Source organism: Scomber scombrus, chromosome 2 (genome assembly GCF_963691925.1).
Source record: "Scomber scombrus chromosome 2, fScoSco1.1, whole genome shotgun sequence".
Lineage (NCBI taxonomy): Eukaryota > Metazoa > Chordata > Actinopteri > Scombriformes > Scombridae > Scomber > Scomber scombrus.
The window spans coordinates 35,697,727-35,712,680 of NC_084971.1; the positions used below are offsets into that span (position 1 = coordinate 35,697,727).

General features: G+C 35.8%; 1 protein-coding gene across 1 annotated transcript; it reads left to right on the forward strand.

The window, feature by feature from the left end:
- Positions 1 to 2,120: 2,120 nt before the first annotated feature.
- rrp36 (ribosomal RNA processing 36) lies at positions 2,121 to 7,879 on the forward strand. The gene is made up of 8 exons (XM_062435191.1): positions 2,121 to 2,220; positions 4,165 to 4,578; positions 5,088 to 5,223; positions 5,583 to 5,649; positions 5,733 to 5,837; positions 5,952 to 6,029; positions 6,782 to 6,899; positions 6,989 to 7,879. Exons 2-8 carry the CDS (start codon positions 4,170 to 4,172, stop codon positions 7,144 to 7,146), a joined length of 1,071 nt encoding a protein of 356 aa, XP_062291175.1. The 5' UTR covers positions 2,121 to 2,220; positions 4,165 to 4,169; the 3' UTR covers positions 7,147 to 7,879.
- Positions 7,880 to 14,954: the final 7,075 nt, after the last annotated feature.

Genomic DNA, 14,954 nt, shown 5'->3' on the forward strand with positions numbered 1-14,954 from the left:
ATATATATTGGTATATTACCACTTAATACCAATATTACTGTTGTTATAATGTAAATAATGTCACAATTATTATTATATTATTATATTATATTGTTTTTCGTACTTATCTATTGTTCTATATTCTTTCTTATTGCTGCTCTTCTTATATTTTATTGTCTACTTGCTGCTGTTAATAAATGAATATCTGATTTTACCACTGCTTTTATTCTCTGAACAGTTTTTCCAGTTTCCGGTTTAAATGTATCAACTTGGCGAGTTTCCTCTTCACCTGGTCTCCTAGCAACGAGAATAAACTCCTCCTCCTCTGCTGTTACCCTGCTGTGTGTGTGTGTGTGTGTGTGTGTGTGTGTGTGTGTGTGTGTGTGTGTGTGTGTGTGTGTGTGTGTCGACCCCCCCCCCCCCTCTTCATCCTGCACTGTTTACATTTAGGAATTAAGGAATTAATCAGTGACGTGTCCTTAATGTTATTTACTAACCTGCTGAATAAGCAACAGAAACATTAGTAATTATTATCTGTTACATAGAATAAATAAAATATAATAAAATATAATAAAATAGTATAAAATACAATAAAATAAAATATAATAAAATATAATATAATATAATATAATATAATATAATATAATATAATATAATATAATATAATATAATATAATATAATAAAATAGAATAAAATAGAATAAAATACAATTTCTACCATCCTTCTGTCCGTCCGTCCTTCCTTCCCTCCTTCCTTCCTTTCCTCCCTCCCTCCCTCGTTCGCTCTTTCTTTCTTCCCTCCTACCTTCCTTCTTTCCTCTGTCCTTCTTTCTTTCCTTCCTCCCTTCCTTTTTTCCTTTCTCTCTCCCTCCATCCTTCCCTTCCTTCCTCCCTTCTTTCCTTCCTTCTTCCCTCCCTCCCTCCTTTCCTTCCTTCTACCTTCCTCCCTCCCTTCCTTCCTTCCTCCCTCCCTTCCTTCGTTCCTACCTTCCTTCGTTCCTCCCTCCTTTCCTTCCTTCTTCCCTACCTTCCTTCTTTCCTCCCTCCTTTCCTTCCTTCTTCCCTCCCTCCCTTCCTTCCTTCTTCCCTCCCTTCTTTCCTTGACCCGAGGACAACAGAAGGGTTAAAATACTTCATCACATTGAGGCAGAAACCATAAAAATATAATATAACTATAAATAAACATTAAAGAAGCCGTAAACATATTTATATTATTATTATTATTATTATTTATATATTTATTTTATCACAGATTCTGAAACTGATCCTGAATTTTAGTTTCATTTTAAAATTATTTAGTTGTAGTTTCTGTTTTTGGCCAGCAGGTGGCAGCACTGCGCATGACAGGATGTCTCCCACCGGAAGTAAAAAGCTGAAAATGTAAAGTTAACAACAGTCAAACCGGAAGTGAGTCGTTTTTAACGGTTTCTACCAAATTACAGCGTTGAAAAATATAAATATATATATATAGTGGTCCTCAAATATTCTCTACTAATTATTTTATGTTATAAAGCACATTAAAAACAACATTTGACTTAAGTCTTGTGCAGGTAAAATATAATAAAAATATAAACAATGAATTTTCTCGATTAATAGATTCGTTGTTTGATCCATAAAATGTCAGAAAATTGTGAAAAACGTGGATCAATGTTTTCTAAAAGTCCAATATGAGATCCTTTAATGTATTGTTTCTGTTCACAACTCAAATATATTCAGTTTATTCTCATAAAAAACGAAAATAAACCAGAAAATATTCACATTTAAGAAGCTGAATCAGAGAATTTGGACATGTTTTCCTCTTAAAAATGACTCAAAGTTATTAATCTATTATTAGAATAGTTAAGATAAGATCAGATATTCCTTTATGGGGAAATCTGCATTATTACAGCAGCAAGTGGACAATAAAATATAAAATAAGAGCAGCAATAAGAAAAAGAATAAAGAATAATAAATAATAATAAGTACAAAAACAATTATAGTGAAAATATAAAGTATAGTTGGTGATTAATGTAACAGTTTGCTGTAGTATAAATATGTAGTAAATGAAAGAAACTGACATAAAGTTAATACCGCAACCCAGTTATACCTTTAATTTGAAATCTGCCCAAACCGGAAGCTGTATGTTCGGAGTGACACGTGCCGCCTTCACGCATATAAACACGTGGATAATGGAGCTGAACTAAAGTCTGACTTTAAATAAAGAAATAAACATTAATATCTCATCCTGACAGCAGAGAGAAGGTGAGTTTGTGTTTATATGAAGGTTGAATATAAAAATGTTATTAATTATAAATATATCGATCAGCTATCGGTGACGTTTGTTTACATCCAGATGAGAAACAGTATGTGACTTTAGTGGAGAGATTAATATATATACTGCAGTATTATAGTGATGTAGTATGTAGTATTACAGTAAAAGTACTGCAGTATTATGAGTGATGTAGTATGCAGTATTACAGTAAAAGTACTGCAGTATTATGAGTGATGTAGTATGCAGTATTACAGTAAAAGTACTGCAGTATTATGAGTGATGTAGTATGCAGTATTACAGTAAAAGTACTGCAGTATTATAGTGATGTAGTATGCAGTATTTCAGTAAAAGTACTGCAGTATTATGAGTGATGTAGTATGCAGTATTACAGTAAAAGTACTGCAGTATTATGAGTGATGTAGTATGCAGTATTACAGTAAAAGTACTGCAGTATTATGAGTGATGTAGTATGCAGTATTACAGTAAAAGTACTGCAGTATTATGAGTGATGTAGTATGCAGTATTACAGTAAAAGTACTGCAGTATTATAGTGATGTAGTATGCAGTATTACAGTAAAAGTACTGCAGTATTATGAGTGATGTAGTATGCAGTATTACAGTAAAAGTACTGCAGTATTATGAGTGATGTAGTATGCAGTATTACAGTAAAAGTACTGCAGTATTATAGTGATGTAGTATGCAGTATTACAGTAAAAGTACTGCAGTATTATGAGCGATGTAGTATGCAGTATTACAGTAAAAGTACTGCAGTATTATGAGTGATGTAGTATGCAGTATTACAGTAAAAGTACTGCAGTATTATGAGTGATGTAGTATGCAGTATTACAGTAAAAGTACTGCAGTATTATGAGTGATGTAGTATGCAGTATTACAGTAAAAGTACTGCAGTATTATAGTGATGTAGTATGCAGTATTACAGTAAAAGTACTGCAGTATTATGAGTGATGTAGTATGCAGTATTACAGTAAAAGTACTGCAGTATTATGAGTGATGTAGTATGCAGTATTACAGTAAAAGTACTGCAGTATTATAGTGATGTAGTATGCAGTATTACAGTAAAAGTACTGCAGTATTATGAGCGATGTAGTATGCAGTATTACAGTAAAGTACTGCAGTATTATAGTGATGTAGTATGCAGTATTACAGTAAAGTACTGCAGTATTATGAGTGATGTAGTATGCAGTATTACAGTTAAAGTACTGCAGTATTATGAGTGATGTAGTATGCAGTATTACAGTAAAGTACTGCAGTATTATAGTGATGTAGTATGCAGTATTACAGTAAAGTACTACAGTATTATGACTGATGTAGTATGCAGTATTACAGTAAAAGTACTGCAGTATTATAGTGATGTAGTATGCAGTATTACAGTAAAAGTACTGCAGTATTATAGTGATGTAGTATGCAGTATTACAGTAAAAGTACTGCAGTATTATAGTGATGTAGTATGCAGTATTACAGTAAAAGTACTGCAGTATTATGAGTGATGTAGTATGCAGTATTACAGTAAAAGTACTGCAGTATTATGAGCGATGTAGTATGCAGTATTACAGTAAAAGTACTGCAGTATTATAGTGATGTAGTATGCAGTATTACAGTAAAAGTACTGCAGTATTATAGTGATGTAGTATGCAGTATTACAGTAAAGTAGTGGTTTGGTCCTCTGACTGATATATTATTATTATGACATCATTAGATTATTAATAGTGAAGCATCAGTGTTAGAGCAGCATGTTACTGTTGTAGCTGCTGGAGGTGGAGCTAGTTTACACTACTTTATATACAGTTAGCTAGTTTAGTCCAGTGGTTCCCAACCTAGGGGTGGGGCCCCTCCAAAGGGTCAGCAGATAAAGGTCTTCCTCCTCTCTTCTTCATCACTAACATTTCATCTCTTCTTCTTCTTCTTCTTCTCAGCCGTGATGAAGAAGAGAGAGCAGCAGAAGGTAAAGATGGCGAGCAGCAGCGATGATGAAGACTCTGACGTGGAGAGAAACTTCGCACTGCTCACTAAGAGAGGAGGAGGAGGAGGAGGAGGAGGGAGTGAGGAAGGAGAGCAGTACTGTAAAGAAGAGGGAGAGGAGGAATTCAGTGATGATGAAGAAGAGGAGGATGAGGAAGGGTCTGATGATGGTGTAGAAGAAGAAGAAGAAGAAGAGGAGGAGGAGAAGGAGGTTGAAGGGGATGACGACGATGATGATGATGATGATGAAGAAGAGGAGGGTGACGATGATGAAGAGGATGACGATGATGAAGACGAGGAGGAGGATGAAGAACAAGAGGAAGCTGGTGGCAGCGGTGAGATCCAGACCAGAGAAGACATGAAAAAAGGTGAATTTACAGCTTTTATTAACATTTAATAAGAAACTAAAGATGAAAACATACAAATATAAAAGTTACATTTATTAAGATTTTATTGATTCTGATGAGATTATTATGATAAATAACTATTAATTACTGTCAATATCAATTAATCTGCACTTTATTTTCTGTATTAATCTTTTCTGTAAATGTCAGAAAAAAGTGAAAATGAACCTTTTATATTTCTTAAAGCTTCATTTTGTCGTCTAATTGAGTATTTAGTTCTGTTTATGGATATTATACATATATATATACTTATAGTATAATAGTAATAAAGTGTGTAATATAATGTATAATAGTAATAAAGTGTGTAATATAATGTATAATAGTAATAAAGTGTGTAATATAATGTATAATAGTAATAAAGTGTGTAATATAATGTATAATAGTAATAAAGTGTGTAATATAATGTATAATAGTAATAAAGTGTTTAATATAAAAGTTAATTAATTGAGTCTCTTTTCTCTCGTCTTTCTCAGAATTGTCCAAAATGTCTTTCGAGGACGTTTTGAAGCTTCAGAATAAAGTCGGAACTAAAGTTTATAACGAAGTTGCGTTCGGCAGCCGAGAGAATCAGAAAAAGATCGGCAAAAAGAAACGACTCAACAAGAACCGGTGAGAACAACAGAGGGCTAACGTTTATATCACGCTTGTTTTTACGTTTTTTGTGTTTTTCATGTTGATTTTTTACGTTATTTTACATCATGTGTGTTTTTACGTTGTCCGTTTATTTTTGTGGGTTTTTTTAAGTCGTTTGTGTTTATCATGTTGTTTTGTACGTGATTTTACATCGTGTTTGTTTTTACGGCATGAGTGTTGTTACGTTGTTTATTTTTATGTGGTGTGTTTTTACGTTATTTGTTTTTACATCGTGTATTTCTACGTTGTTTTTCTTACGTGTGTTTTAAAATGTTGTGTTTTCATCGTGCTTTCACGTCATGTTGTTACATCGTGTGTTTGCGTCTGTTTTTCAGACCGATGGAGATCTCGGCTAAGAGGCCGCCTCCCTTCCTGCGTCAGGTCGTCTCCGTTCGGAAACCGGTGAGTTTAGTTCGTGTTTCTAAGAAGAATCGTAAAGTCTGCTGAAGCGTCTTTTACACGTTTCTCTTTTTTTCGTGTTTTAGACGTTGAGAGATCCTCGATTCGACGATCTGTCGGGAGAATATAAACCTGAGATATTTGAGAAGACGTATAAATTCATCAATGACATCAAAGACAAAGAGAAAGAGGTGAGACTTTAAAATCCAACGATAAAAAGATGAAGAAGCTTTAAACTGTCGTAGACGTTCGATCCGTCAGAAACACACAAAGCTAACTTCAGTTTACTTCCTGTTTGTCTGCAGATCGTCCAGAAGAAGCTGAAGAAGAAGAAGAACAGCAGCGAGAGATCGGAGAAGCTGCAGTTCCTGCTGAAGAGGATGGTGAGTCTGAGCCGTCCGAACATCGGAGATCACGATAAAGTCTTCGAAACGTAAAGCTGGAATCTATCAGGAGGAATATTCTATTTCTCACTGCGAATGTTTGTGTAGCTTTGTGGGTTTTTTACGTGTTAAGGTTTTTTTTAACGTGGTTAGGTTTTTTTTTTACGTCATTAGGTTTTTTTTACGTCATTAGGTCTTTTAACGTCATTAGGTTTTTTAACGTCATGTTTTTTTAACGTCGTTAGGTTTTTTTATGTTGTTTTTTTTAAACATTTTTTTTCATCGTGTGTTTGTTTTATGTCGTGTTTTATTTATGTCGTTTGGGATTTTTTGCGTTGTTTTTTTCATCGTGTGTTTTTTATGTTGGAATTTTTTACGTTTTCTTTTTTTCGTCGTGTTTTATTAACGTTGTGTGGTTTTTATGCTATGGGTTTTTAAATGTTTTTTAACGTTGTTTTTTCTATGTCACGTTTTTACATCATGTTTTCTTTACATTGTTATTTTTTTTTACGTTGTTTGGGTTTTTACGGAATTTTTTATGTTGTATGTTTTTATGTTGTTTTTTTTTTTTACGTTTTCTTACATCATGTCTGTTATTACATGCGTTTTTTGTGGATTTAGTCCTCCATCACTTCCATTGTAAACATTATGAAGGGATCTTCTAATGGTCAGTATGAACAGGAGGAATCATTACAGACACATAAACACACTTCATGCTAACCTTTTGACGTATTTTCTTCGTAACTCTGCAGGAGAACCAAGAGCGAGCAAGGAAGAGCCGAGAGCAGCAGAGAGAGAGAGAGCTGCAGTTCAAGAGGCTGCAGAGAGAACGAGCCAATCAGGGCGAGCGACCATTCTTCCTCAAGAAATGTAAGAAACACGTTTTTAATATTTACACTGTTTAAAAAATAACAACAATAATAATAATAATAATAATCATCTTTTTCTGTCTCTTCCAGCGGAGAAAAAGAAGCTGCAGCTGGCTGAGAGATACGAGCAGTTGAAGAAAAGCGGGAAACTGGAGAACTTCCTGAGTAAGAAGAGGAAGAGGAACGCCGGCAAAGACCGCAGGAAGCTGCCGAAGCAGATGCTGCAGAACACGAAGATGAAGGTGTGAGAAAAGAACAGGTGAAGAAGAAGAAGCTGCAGGTAAGGAGTGGACGGACTGAAGGATGAAGGACTTTAAACATCTCTGTGGTGCGTTCAGGGACGCTCTGTCAGATTTGTAGAAAACGTTGTGAGAGAAGCGATGTTGACTTTTTCTCTCTGCCGGACAACTCTTTTTATTTTTATTTTGTGGTGTCAGTGAACGCACCATCAGCCTCAGATTCACACTGTGTCTGTAAACTTCAGTCGGCCAGCTGATGCCTTCAGGGTCAGAGCAGAAAAACGGGAAACTCAGAGCTCAGCAGCGGACAGTTTGCATCCAGGTGACGTTGTGTTTTCCTACGATCTTCTTGGTCCTCAAACATCACTGATAGGAGACGTTTAATGCATCGACGTTAACGTCTCTTTGGATGTACAGATCTTACTTTGTATATAAAATGTTTGATTTTATATATTTTTCATTTACTCTTCACTTCATTTTATCTGTTAAACGTCTTCGTAACATTCAGTCGTGTTTTATAAACATCCTCCAAACGTGTTTAAGAGTCTGCTGGATGTTAAAGATTCAATATTAATTTTTACAGTTTTCCTGATGTCCATTGAAGGCATCATTAATAATATTTAATTGATGCTACATACTAATATAATTCAGTTTATACTGTTTTACTGTTTTATATACGAGCAGGAAGTGATGCAAACTGTGATTTCAGGATTAAAGACAATAATAAAAAATGTTCTTTTAAATATTGGGAAGTTTTTTTTTTGTTATAGATAAATACATAGACGGGTTTAATAAAATACAATATTAAAAAATCAAAAGTGATGGTTTCAATATGTTAAAGTGAGAGTTTTAATAAAAATGGTGCAAAATAAGTGAACAAATAGCATAATGGTGCTGATAAGATAAAATAAGAGTTTTTATTAGTTTACACACATACAAATGATACAGATTATAAACATATAAACAATGTAAGATGTGATGGAGAAGTGTGACGGTTACATTAATCACAGAAAAAAAGAAAAGAAAAACTAAGATTATTAAAAGGAAGGTTAAATATATGTTGAACAACTGCATGAAGAAAACTTAGATTAGGATTATCACAGCCGGCTGTAGGCCATGACACCGTTTCAAAGGAAAAACAAAACATATTTATTTAACAGAATAATAATAAGGATAAATCAGGCAATACAATGACATGTGGTGTGAGAGTCAGAAGGATCAGTGGTGCAGGATGTGCATGCATGGTGAGTATGGTGCATGAAGGAAAAGAAAAGAAACTAAGGCTGCTGCGTCTGTCTGGGAGGAAAGAGACAATGAGTGAAAACCCTCCTTACAGAGTAAACCAGATCACCAGGCCCAACCCAACCAACTCCAGACCTCACTGGCAAACACCAGCAGGGGGCGCCACAGGTTGCTTACAAAGATAATAAATTAGGAAAACTCTGCAGAGATAGAAACAAACCTTCCTATTACTATAATCTATATTAACCTCTGTAGATGAGACCAAACTGTTACTGAGATGATGGACTGAGAGTAAGCCTGAGGATAAAGTTGTGACAGGAGGAATACAGTTCAAATAATATTGCACCGTAGTGTCCATGATGTTATGCTGCTGGTGGTAATATAATAACATGCTCCTGCAGCTGTTCATGATTTACACCTTCAGCAGCACTCAGACATCACAGTCTCTACTCAATACTGTTTTTAGTGGACTTTAATTCATCACTTTAACAGTTTGAACCAACCAGCTGCATCTGTTAAAGCTTTATAAAGCGTGTAGTGTTGCATATCAAACAGCAGAGGGCGCTGCAGGACAGACGATAGAAACACAGTTGAGCTTCCATCACATTTACAGAAAGGAAGGAAAGAAAGACTTATTTAGACCATGTTATGATAAAACTAAAATCTCCACTTCACAACTTATAATAGAAGAAAAAAGGGGAAAAAACAAACTTTTCCTGTTCTCACTTTCATACTAACAAGTTAAAAACAAACTAAAAACTGAGCTGCAGCGACCAGTCCTCCCCAACAGAACACAGGACCTGTCTGACCCCTCCATGATACAGGTCAGCGTGTAGAAGGAGTGCTCTATTTTAAGCCTGACTGAGACCAGAGCCTTCAGCACCAGCACCGGCTCCGTCCAGCCATCACTCGACATCTGGTTCTTTCGGCTCTTCCAAATAGCAAGCTTTGCAGTAGCCTGTAAAAAAATGATAAGAACCAGTGTCTGCTTTTTTTTCATGGTGTATCTGGGCCCCAAAACAAAAAGTGACAAAGAAAACACCTCCCCCAAAGCCTCCACCCATCCCTGTACCATCCTAAATAAACCGGCTAACCGAGGACAGGAAACCACCAGGGGTTCCACGGTTTCTGACTCTGCAAAAACGACAGCCCCCCTCAGTGCTGGGGTCCAGGTGAGCCCTGTATCTGTTCATGGCTAATACTCCATGTATTATCCTCCACTGGAGGTCAGCCATCCGTTTCTCAACTGGACGCTTATACTTGCCAGCAGCCTTTAGTGGAAGAGCCTGCATCAAAAACCTCAGTCCATTTGGATTCCTTGAGTCCTGTTAACGAGGCGATGTTCAGGACCTTCACGCAGCTCTGGTACAGCGGCTTACTCCCAACTGAGATAAACTCTACCAGAGCTTTCATGGAGAGAAGCATGCCACTCGTCTCTCTCCACTCCCCCACAGCAAGACTAATGATGAGGGAGGGGAAACCATATTCATGGCCCTCATTCCACTGATCGCCCAACTCCGGGTCCCGAACAAAGGCCCTCAGTGGACCAGAGAGAGACAACCTCACCTCATCCACAAGTTTCCTCATCAACCTGGTCGACCTGATTTTAATTAGTTCGGTTGTCCCAACTTGACAACCCCCGCCTCAACGAAACGAGTTCTAGTGGCTGAAGAGAGCATGTCATTAGCCAAAAAACTGTTATTAAACAACGGCCACATCCCGGGCCTGGGGTCAGGAGGTCGGGTGATGGTCAGAAAGGAAGGAAGGAAGAAAGAAAAAGGAAGATGATAAAGAAAGAAAGAAAGAACAAGGAAGACAATAAGGAAAGAAAGAAAGGAAGAAAGAAAGAGACAGAAAGAAAGACAGGAAGAACAAGAAAGACGATAAAGAAAGAAAGGAAGACAGAAAGAAAGAACAAGGAAGACAATAAGGAAAGAAAGAAAGAAAGGAAGAAAGACAGATAAAGGAAGGAAGGAAGACAAAGAAAGAAAGGAGGAGAGTGAATGAGTAAAATCTTCATCTTCTATGTTTGAACGTTACAGTGTTTTTAGTAGCAAAGTCTTTGTGTTACTATGGTTACACCACAGCTCAACAGGGAAACACTAAGAGGGAATCTGATGATAAAAACACTGTAAATGTGTCAGATATCACTTGATATGACTAACTCACACTGATGAAGCTCAATAGAAGCTGATCAGATACTTTATAATCACTGTGTGTCCATCACGTCTGAATGAGTGGAAAGAAAAAAGGAAGGAAGACAGACAGAAAGGAAGAAAGGAAGACGATAAAGAAAGAAAGAAGGAAAGAAGGAACAAGGAAGACAATAAGGAAAGATGGAAAGAAAGAAAGAAAGAAACAGAGACAGAAAGAAAGAAAGAAAGAAAGAAAGAAAGAACAAGGAAGACGATAAAGAAAGAAAGAAAGAAAGAAAGAAAGAAAGGAAGACAGAAAGAAAGAAAGGAAGACAAGAAAGAAAGAAAGAAAGAAAGGAAGAACAACATGACTAACTCAGACTGATGAAGCTCAATAGAAGCTGATCAGATACTTTATAAAGATGGTGAACTCATCCTTTAACTTCCTTTAACCCCAGACTGCTCATTCCTTTCTTTTCCTTTACATCATTTCATCTTAAACATGATTCATGCTTTAATACGGTGGCGTGTAACCCTTAAATACGCTACCTGAGCTGCTGTCAGCTGTAGGTTTGATTTACAGCTCTTTAAAAAGAGGAAAAGCAGCATCTTTAACAGTGATTATAGTCTCTCTGCACAGGACTGTATCATCAGAAGCTGCGTCTGAGGCTCCAATCATAAATCCTGCAGAACAGAAAAAGGTAAAAACAGTATTTTTCTCTTTGTTATGCAGCTGTGTTACATTTAAAACATATTTCCATGATGTCACAGATGTTACGTGTACGGGTCTAAACCATCGCAATTATACGATGTAAATATTCAGCTCAAAGACATTCAGTAGTTAAGCTGTTGTAAATGTACGGTGGCCTGTAATGGACAGAAACAGAGCTGTGTGATGTTAATTAAACATGATGAGATTCATAATGACGACTTTACCTTTTTATTATTAACAATAACGATCGCAATAGTTCGTAAATATTTAAGATGCAAAGAATCCAGCAGAAGAATTAGATAATAAAACTCATTAATAGGCCAAACGTTCTGTTTAGTTTTTTTTGTGTGGAAATTACGACTTTATTCTCGAAATATTACGAGAAAAAAGTCGTAATATTGCGAGAATAAAGTCGTAATATTGCGAGAATAAAGTCATCATATTATGACAATAAAGTCGTTATATTGTCAGAATAAAGTCGTAATATTGCGAGAATAAAGTTGTAATATTATGAGAATAAAGTCGTAATATTGTGAGAATAAAGTCGTAATATTACGAGAATAAAGTTGTAATATTGCGAAAATAAAGTCGTAATATTGCGAGAATAAAGCCGTAATATTTTGAGAATAAAGTCGTAATATTACGAGAATAAAGTTGTAATATTGCGAAAATAAAGTCGTAATATTACGAGAATAAAGTGGTAATATTGCCAGAATAAAGTCGTAATATTGCGAGAATAAAGTCGTAATATTGCCAAAATAAAGTCGTAATATTATGAGAGTAAAGTCGTAATATTGCGAGAATAAAGTCGTAATATACGAGAAAAATTACGACTTTTTTCTCGTAATAATACAACTTTATTCTCGTAATATTACGACTTTATTCTCGTAATATTGTGAGAAAAAAGTCATAATTATTGTGAGAATAAAGTCGTAATATTACGAGAAAGAAGTTGTAATATTGCGAGAATGAAGTCGTAATATTGCGAGAATAAAGTCGTAATATTACGAGGCGATGTGACTGCTCGGCAGAACACCTTTTTTTTTCTCGTACATTTTTATAATGTCGGAAAATATCAAACTTTTTTCTCTTTACATTTTCTTTTTACAGTTTTTTCTCGAAATATGAAACATGAAGAAACACTTCAGAATTCTGATATGAAGAGAAATTAGTTTCAGTAATGACGATAAATACATGAAAACATGATCTATGCATAATTTGCAATATTTTCTAAATGTCTGGTGTAACCACTCATATTCTTTATTTTATTCTTTTTTGTCTTTTTAATCTAGATAAACCAGTTTTTAGTTTCAACTTTTAAAAAAATGTTTTCTCATTTTTATTTATTTTTTATTTTACTTTAAATTCTTTCCAAACATTTTTATCATCCTTATTTTTATTTTTCTTTAAACCACAAAAAAATTAAATGAATGAAAACACATGTTTGCACCTTAAATACATAAATTAAAATATATAAATGTAAACTTTGTCATTATATAACAAAGTCAGTAAAAGCACCTCAACAGCATCTCGTCTGCAGCTTTTTATTCTAATATAATGTTCATTTCTCAGACACAGAGCTGCATGCAGATACATTTAATTGAGCTGAAAACACATTAAAGTAAAAACTGTTCATTTTAAATGTAAAAGCTGAGAAACTTTGGTAGATTTCACAGGTTTTTTCAGCTTTAAGGAGAGAACAGGTCTTTCTAATGTTCTTTCTGTGTCTCTCTCTCATGTTTCTGCCTCTAAAAGTCAATTAACGGTGAATAACGAGAGATAAATACTTTCCTCCACGCTGGATCAATCCTGTTTTCTCTGCAGGCTGACAGGTGGCATTCACCCCATCAGACAATAGAGAGGGGGGTAATAGAGGGGGGGTAATATAGGGTCTTATATTCATGAGCTAATACGCCCCATTCACCCCAACCCCTCCCGTCACCCTCCACCTCCTCCTTTGTGTCGCTGCTGTTATAAAAGTTATAAAAGACTCTTTTCAGTGTTTCAGATTTTAACGGTTCGTGTGTGGAGACAAAAGTTCTCTTAATATTATTTTAGTTTATTATAATTAGATTGACTCTAATATGCATGAGAATAAATGATGCAAACATGCTGTTATTCACATTTAAAGTGACAGAAACTGCAGAACTTTCCTTTAAAAAAGCATTTTAATAAAAAGTTATAAATGTTTCTGGTGATAAAGTTTGTGTAAATAAAGTTAATTTAAATATTTTACAGATAAAAGAGGAAATTACTCCATTTATCAACATTTATTACATATAATCTGGAAGTTCAGGGCTGCAAATATGGAAATAAAATCAAATTTCAAATGTTAATAAAATAAAATATATCAAACTTAAATGTTTAGGCTTGGACAACCGAGGTAACTAGTGATTCTCAAGGGTGGAAAAAATAAAACAGACTAATCATAAAATCATTTAAATTAAAAACAAACTGATAAAAATCAATTCAGTCTAAAATAAAATGAGAGAACATTTAAAAAAAAATAAGTACAAACAGAAACGAATCACAGTAATTTTCAGTGTATTCAAACATCTATTACAACAATTATTACGTTGTATTACATAATAATAATAATAATAATGTTGAAATTTGAATTTATCTTTTTTTAACCTTCGTGTCGTCCTCCCGGGGTCAAATTGACCCCGTCTGTTTTGACTGTTCCTTTTTTCCTCCCTTCCTTCCTTCCGTCTGTCCTTCCTCCCTCCTTCCTTCCTTCCCTCCTCCCTTCCTTCTTTCCTCCATTCTTCCTCTCTTTCTTTCCTCCCCATTACCTTCCTTCTTTCCTCTGTCCTTCCTTCCTCCCTTCCTCTTTTCCTTTCTCCCTCCCTCCTTCCTTCCTTCTTGCCTCCCTCCTACCTTCCTTCCTTCCTTTCCTTCCCTCCTTCCTCCCTCCCTCTTTTCCTTCCTTCTTGCTTCCTCCCTTCCTTCCTTCCTTCCTCCATCCTTTCCTTCCTTCTTCCTTCCTCCCTCCTTTCCTTCCTTCTTCCTTCCTCCTTCCCTTCCTTCCTTAATCCTCCATCATTGAGTAATAGTGAACCTCTCCTCTGAACACTATCTGTGCAGCTTTAGGGCAGAAATGTTTCCCTAAAACATCCCAAAATACTCCACTGATCCTTTTTTTGGATGTGCAGGATTCAAGAGTGAAGGTGATCCACCAGCATCCACAGCAGGAAAACCTCTAAGAGACACTTAATGTTGGGATAAGACTTTAATTTGGTTCATTATGTAGAGTTAGAAGTCCTCCATCACTTCCATTGTAAACATGATGAAGGGATCTTCTAATGGTCAGTATGAACAGGAGGAATCATTACAGTAAACACACTTACTGTTACTTTGAAACTTTCATTTAACCCTCCTGTTGTCCTCGAGTCAAGGAAGGAAGGAAATGAGGGAGGAAGGAAGGAGGGAAGGGAGGAAGGAGGAAAGAAGGAGGGAAGGAGAAAGGAAAAGTGGAAGGGAGGACGGAGGAAAGAAGGACAGAGGAAAGAAGGAAGTGAGGAAGGTAGGGGGGAGGAAAGAAGAAGAGAAGGAGGGAGGGAGGAAAAGAGGAAAGGAGGGAGGGAGGAAGGAAGGACAGAAGTAAGGAAGGAAGAAGGAAGGAAAGGACGAAGGAAGGAAGGACGGAGGAAAGAGAGAAGAAGGAAAGAAACAGAAGGAGGGAGGGAGGAAAAGAGGAAGGGAGGAAGGAAAGAAGGGCAGAGGAA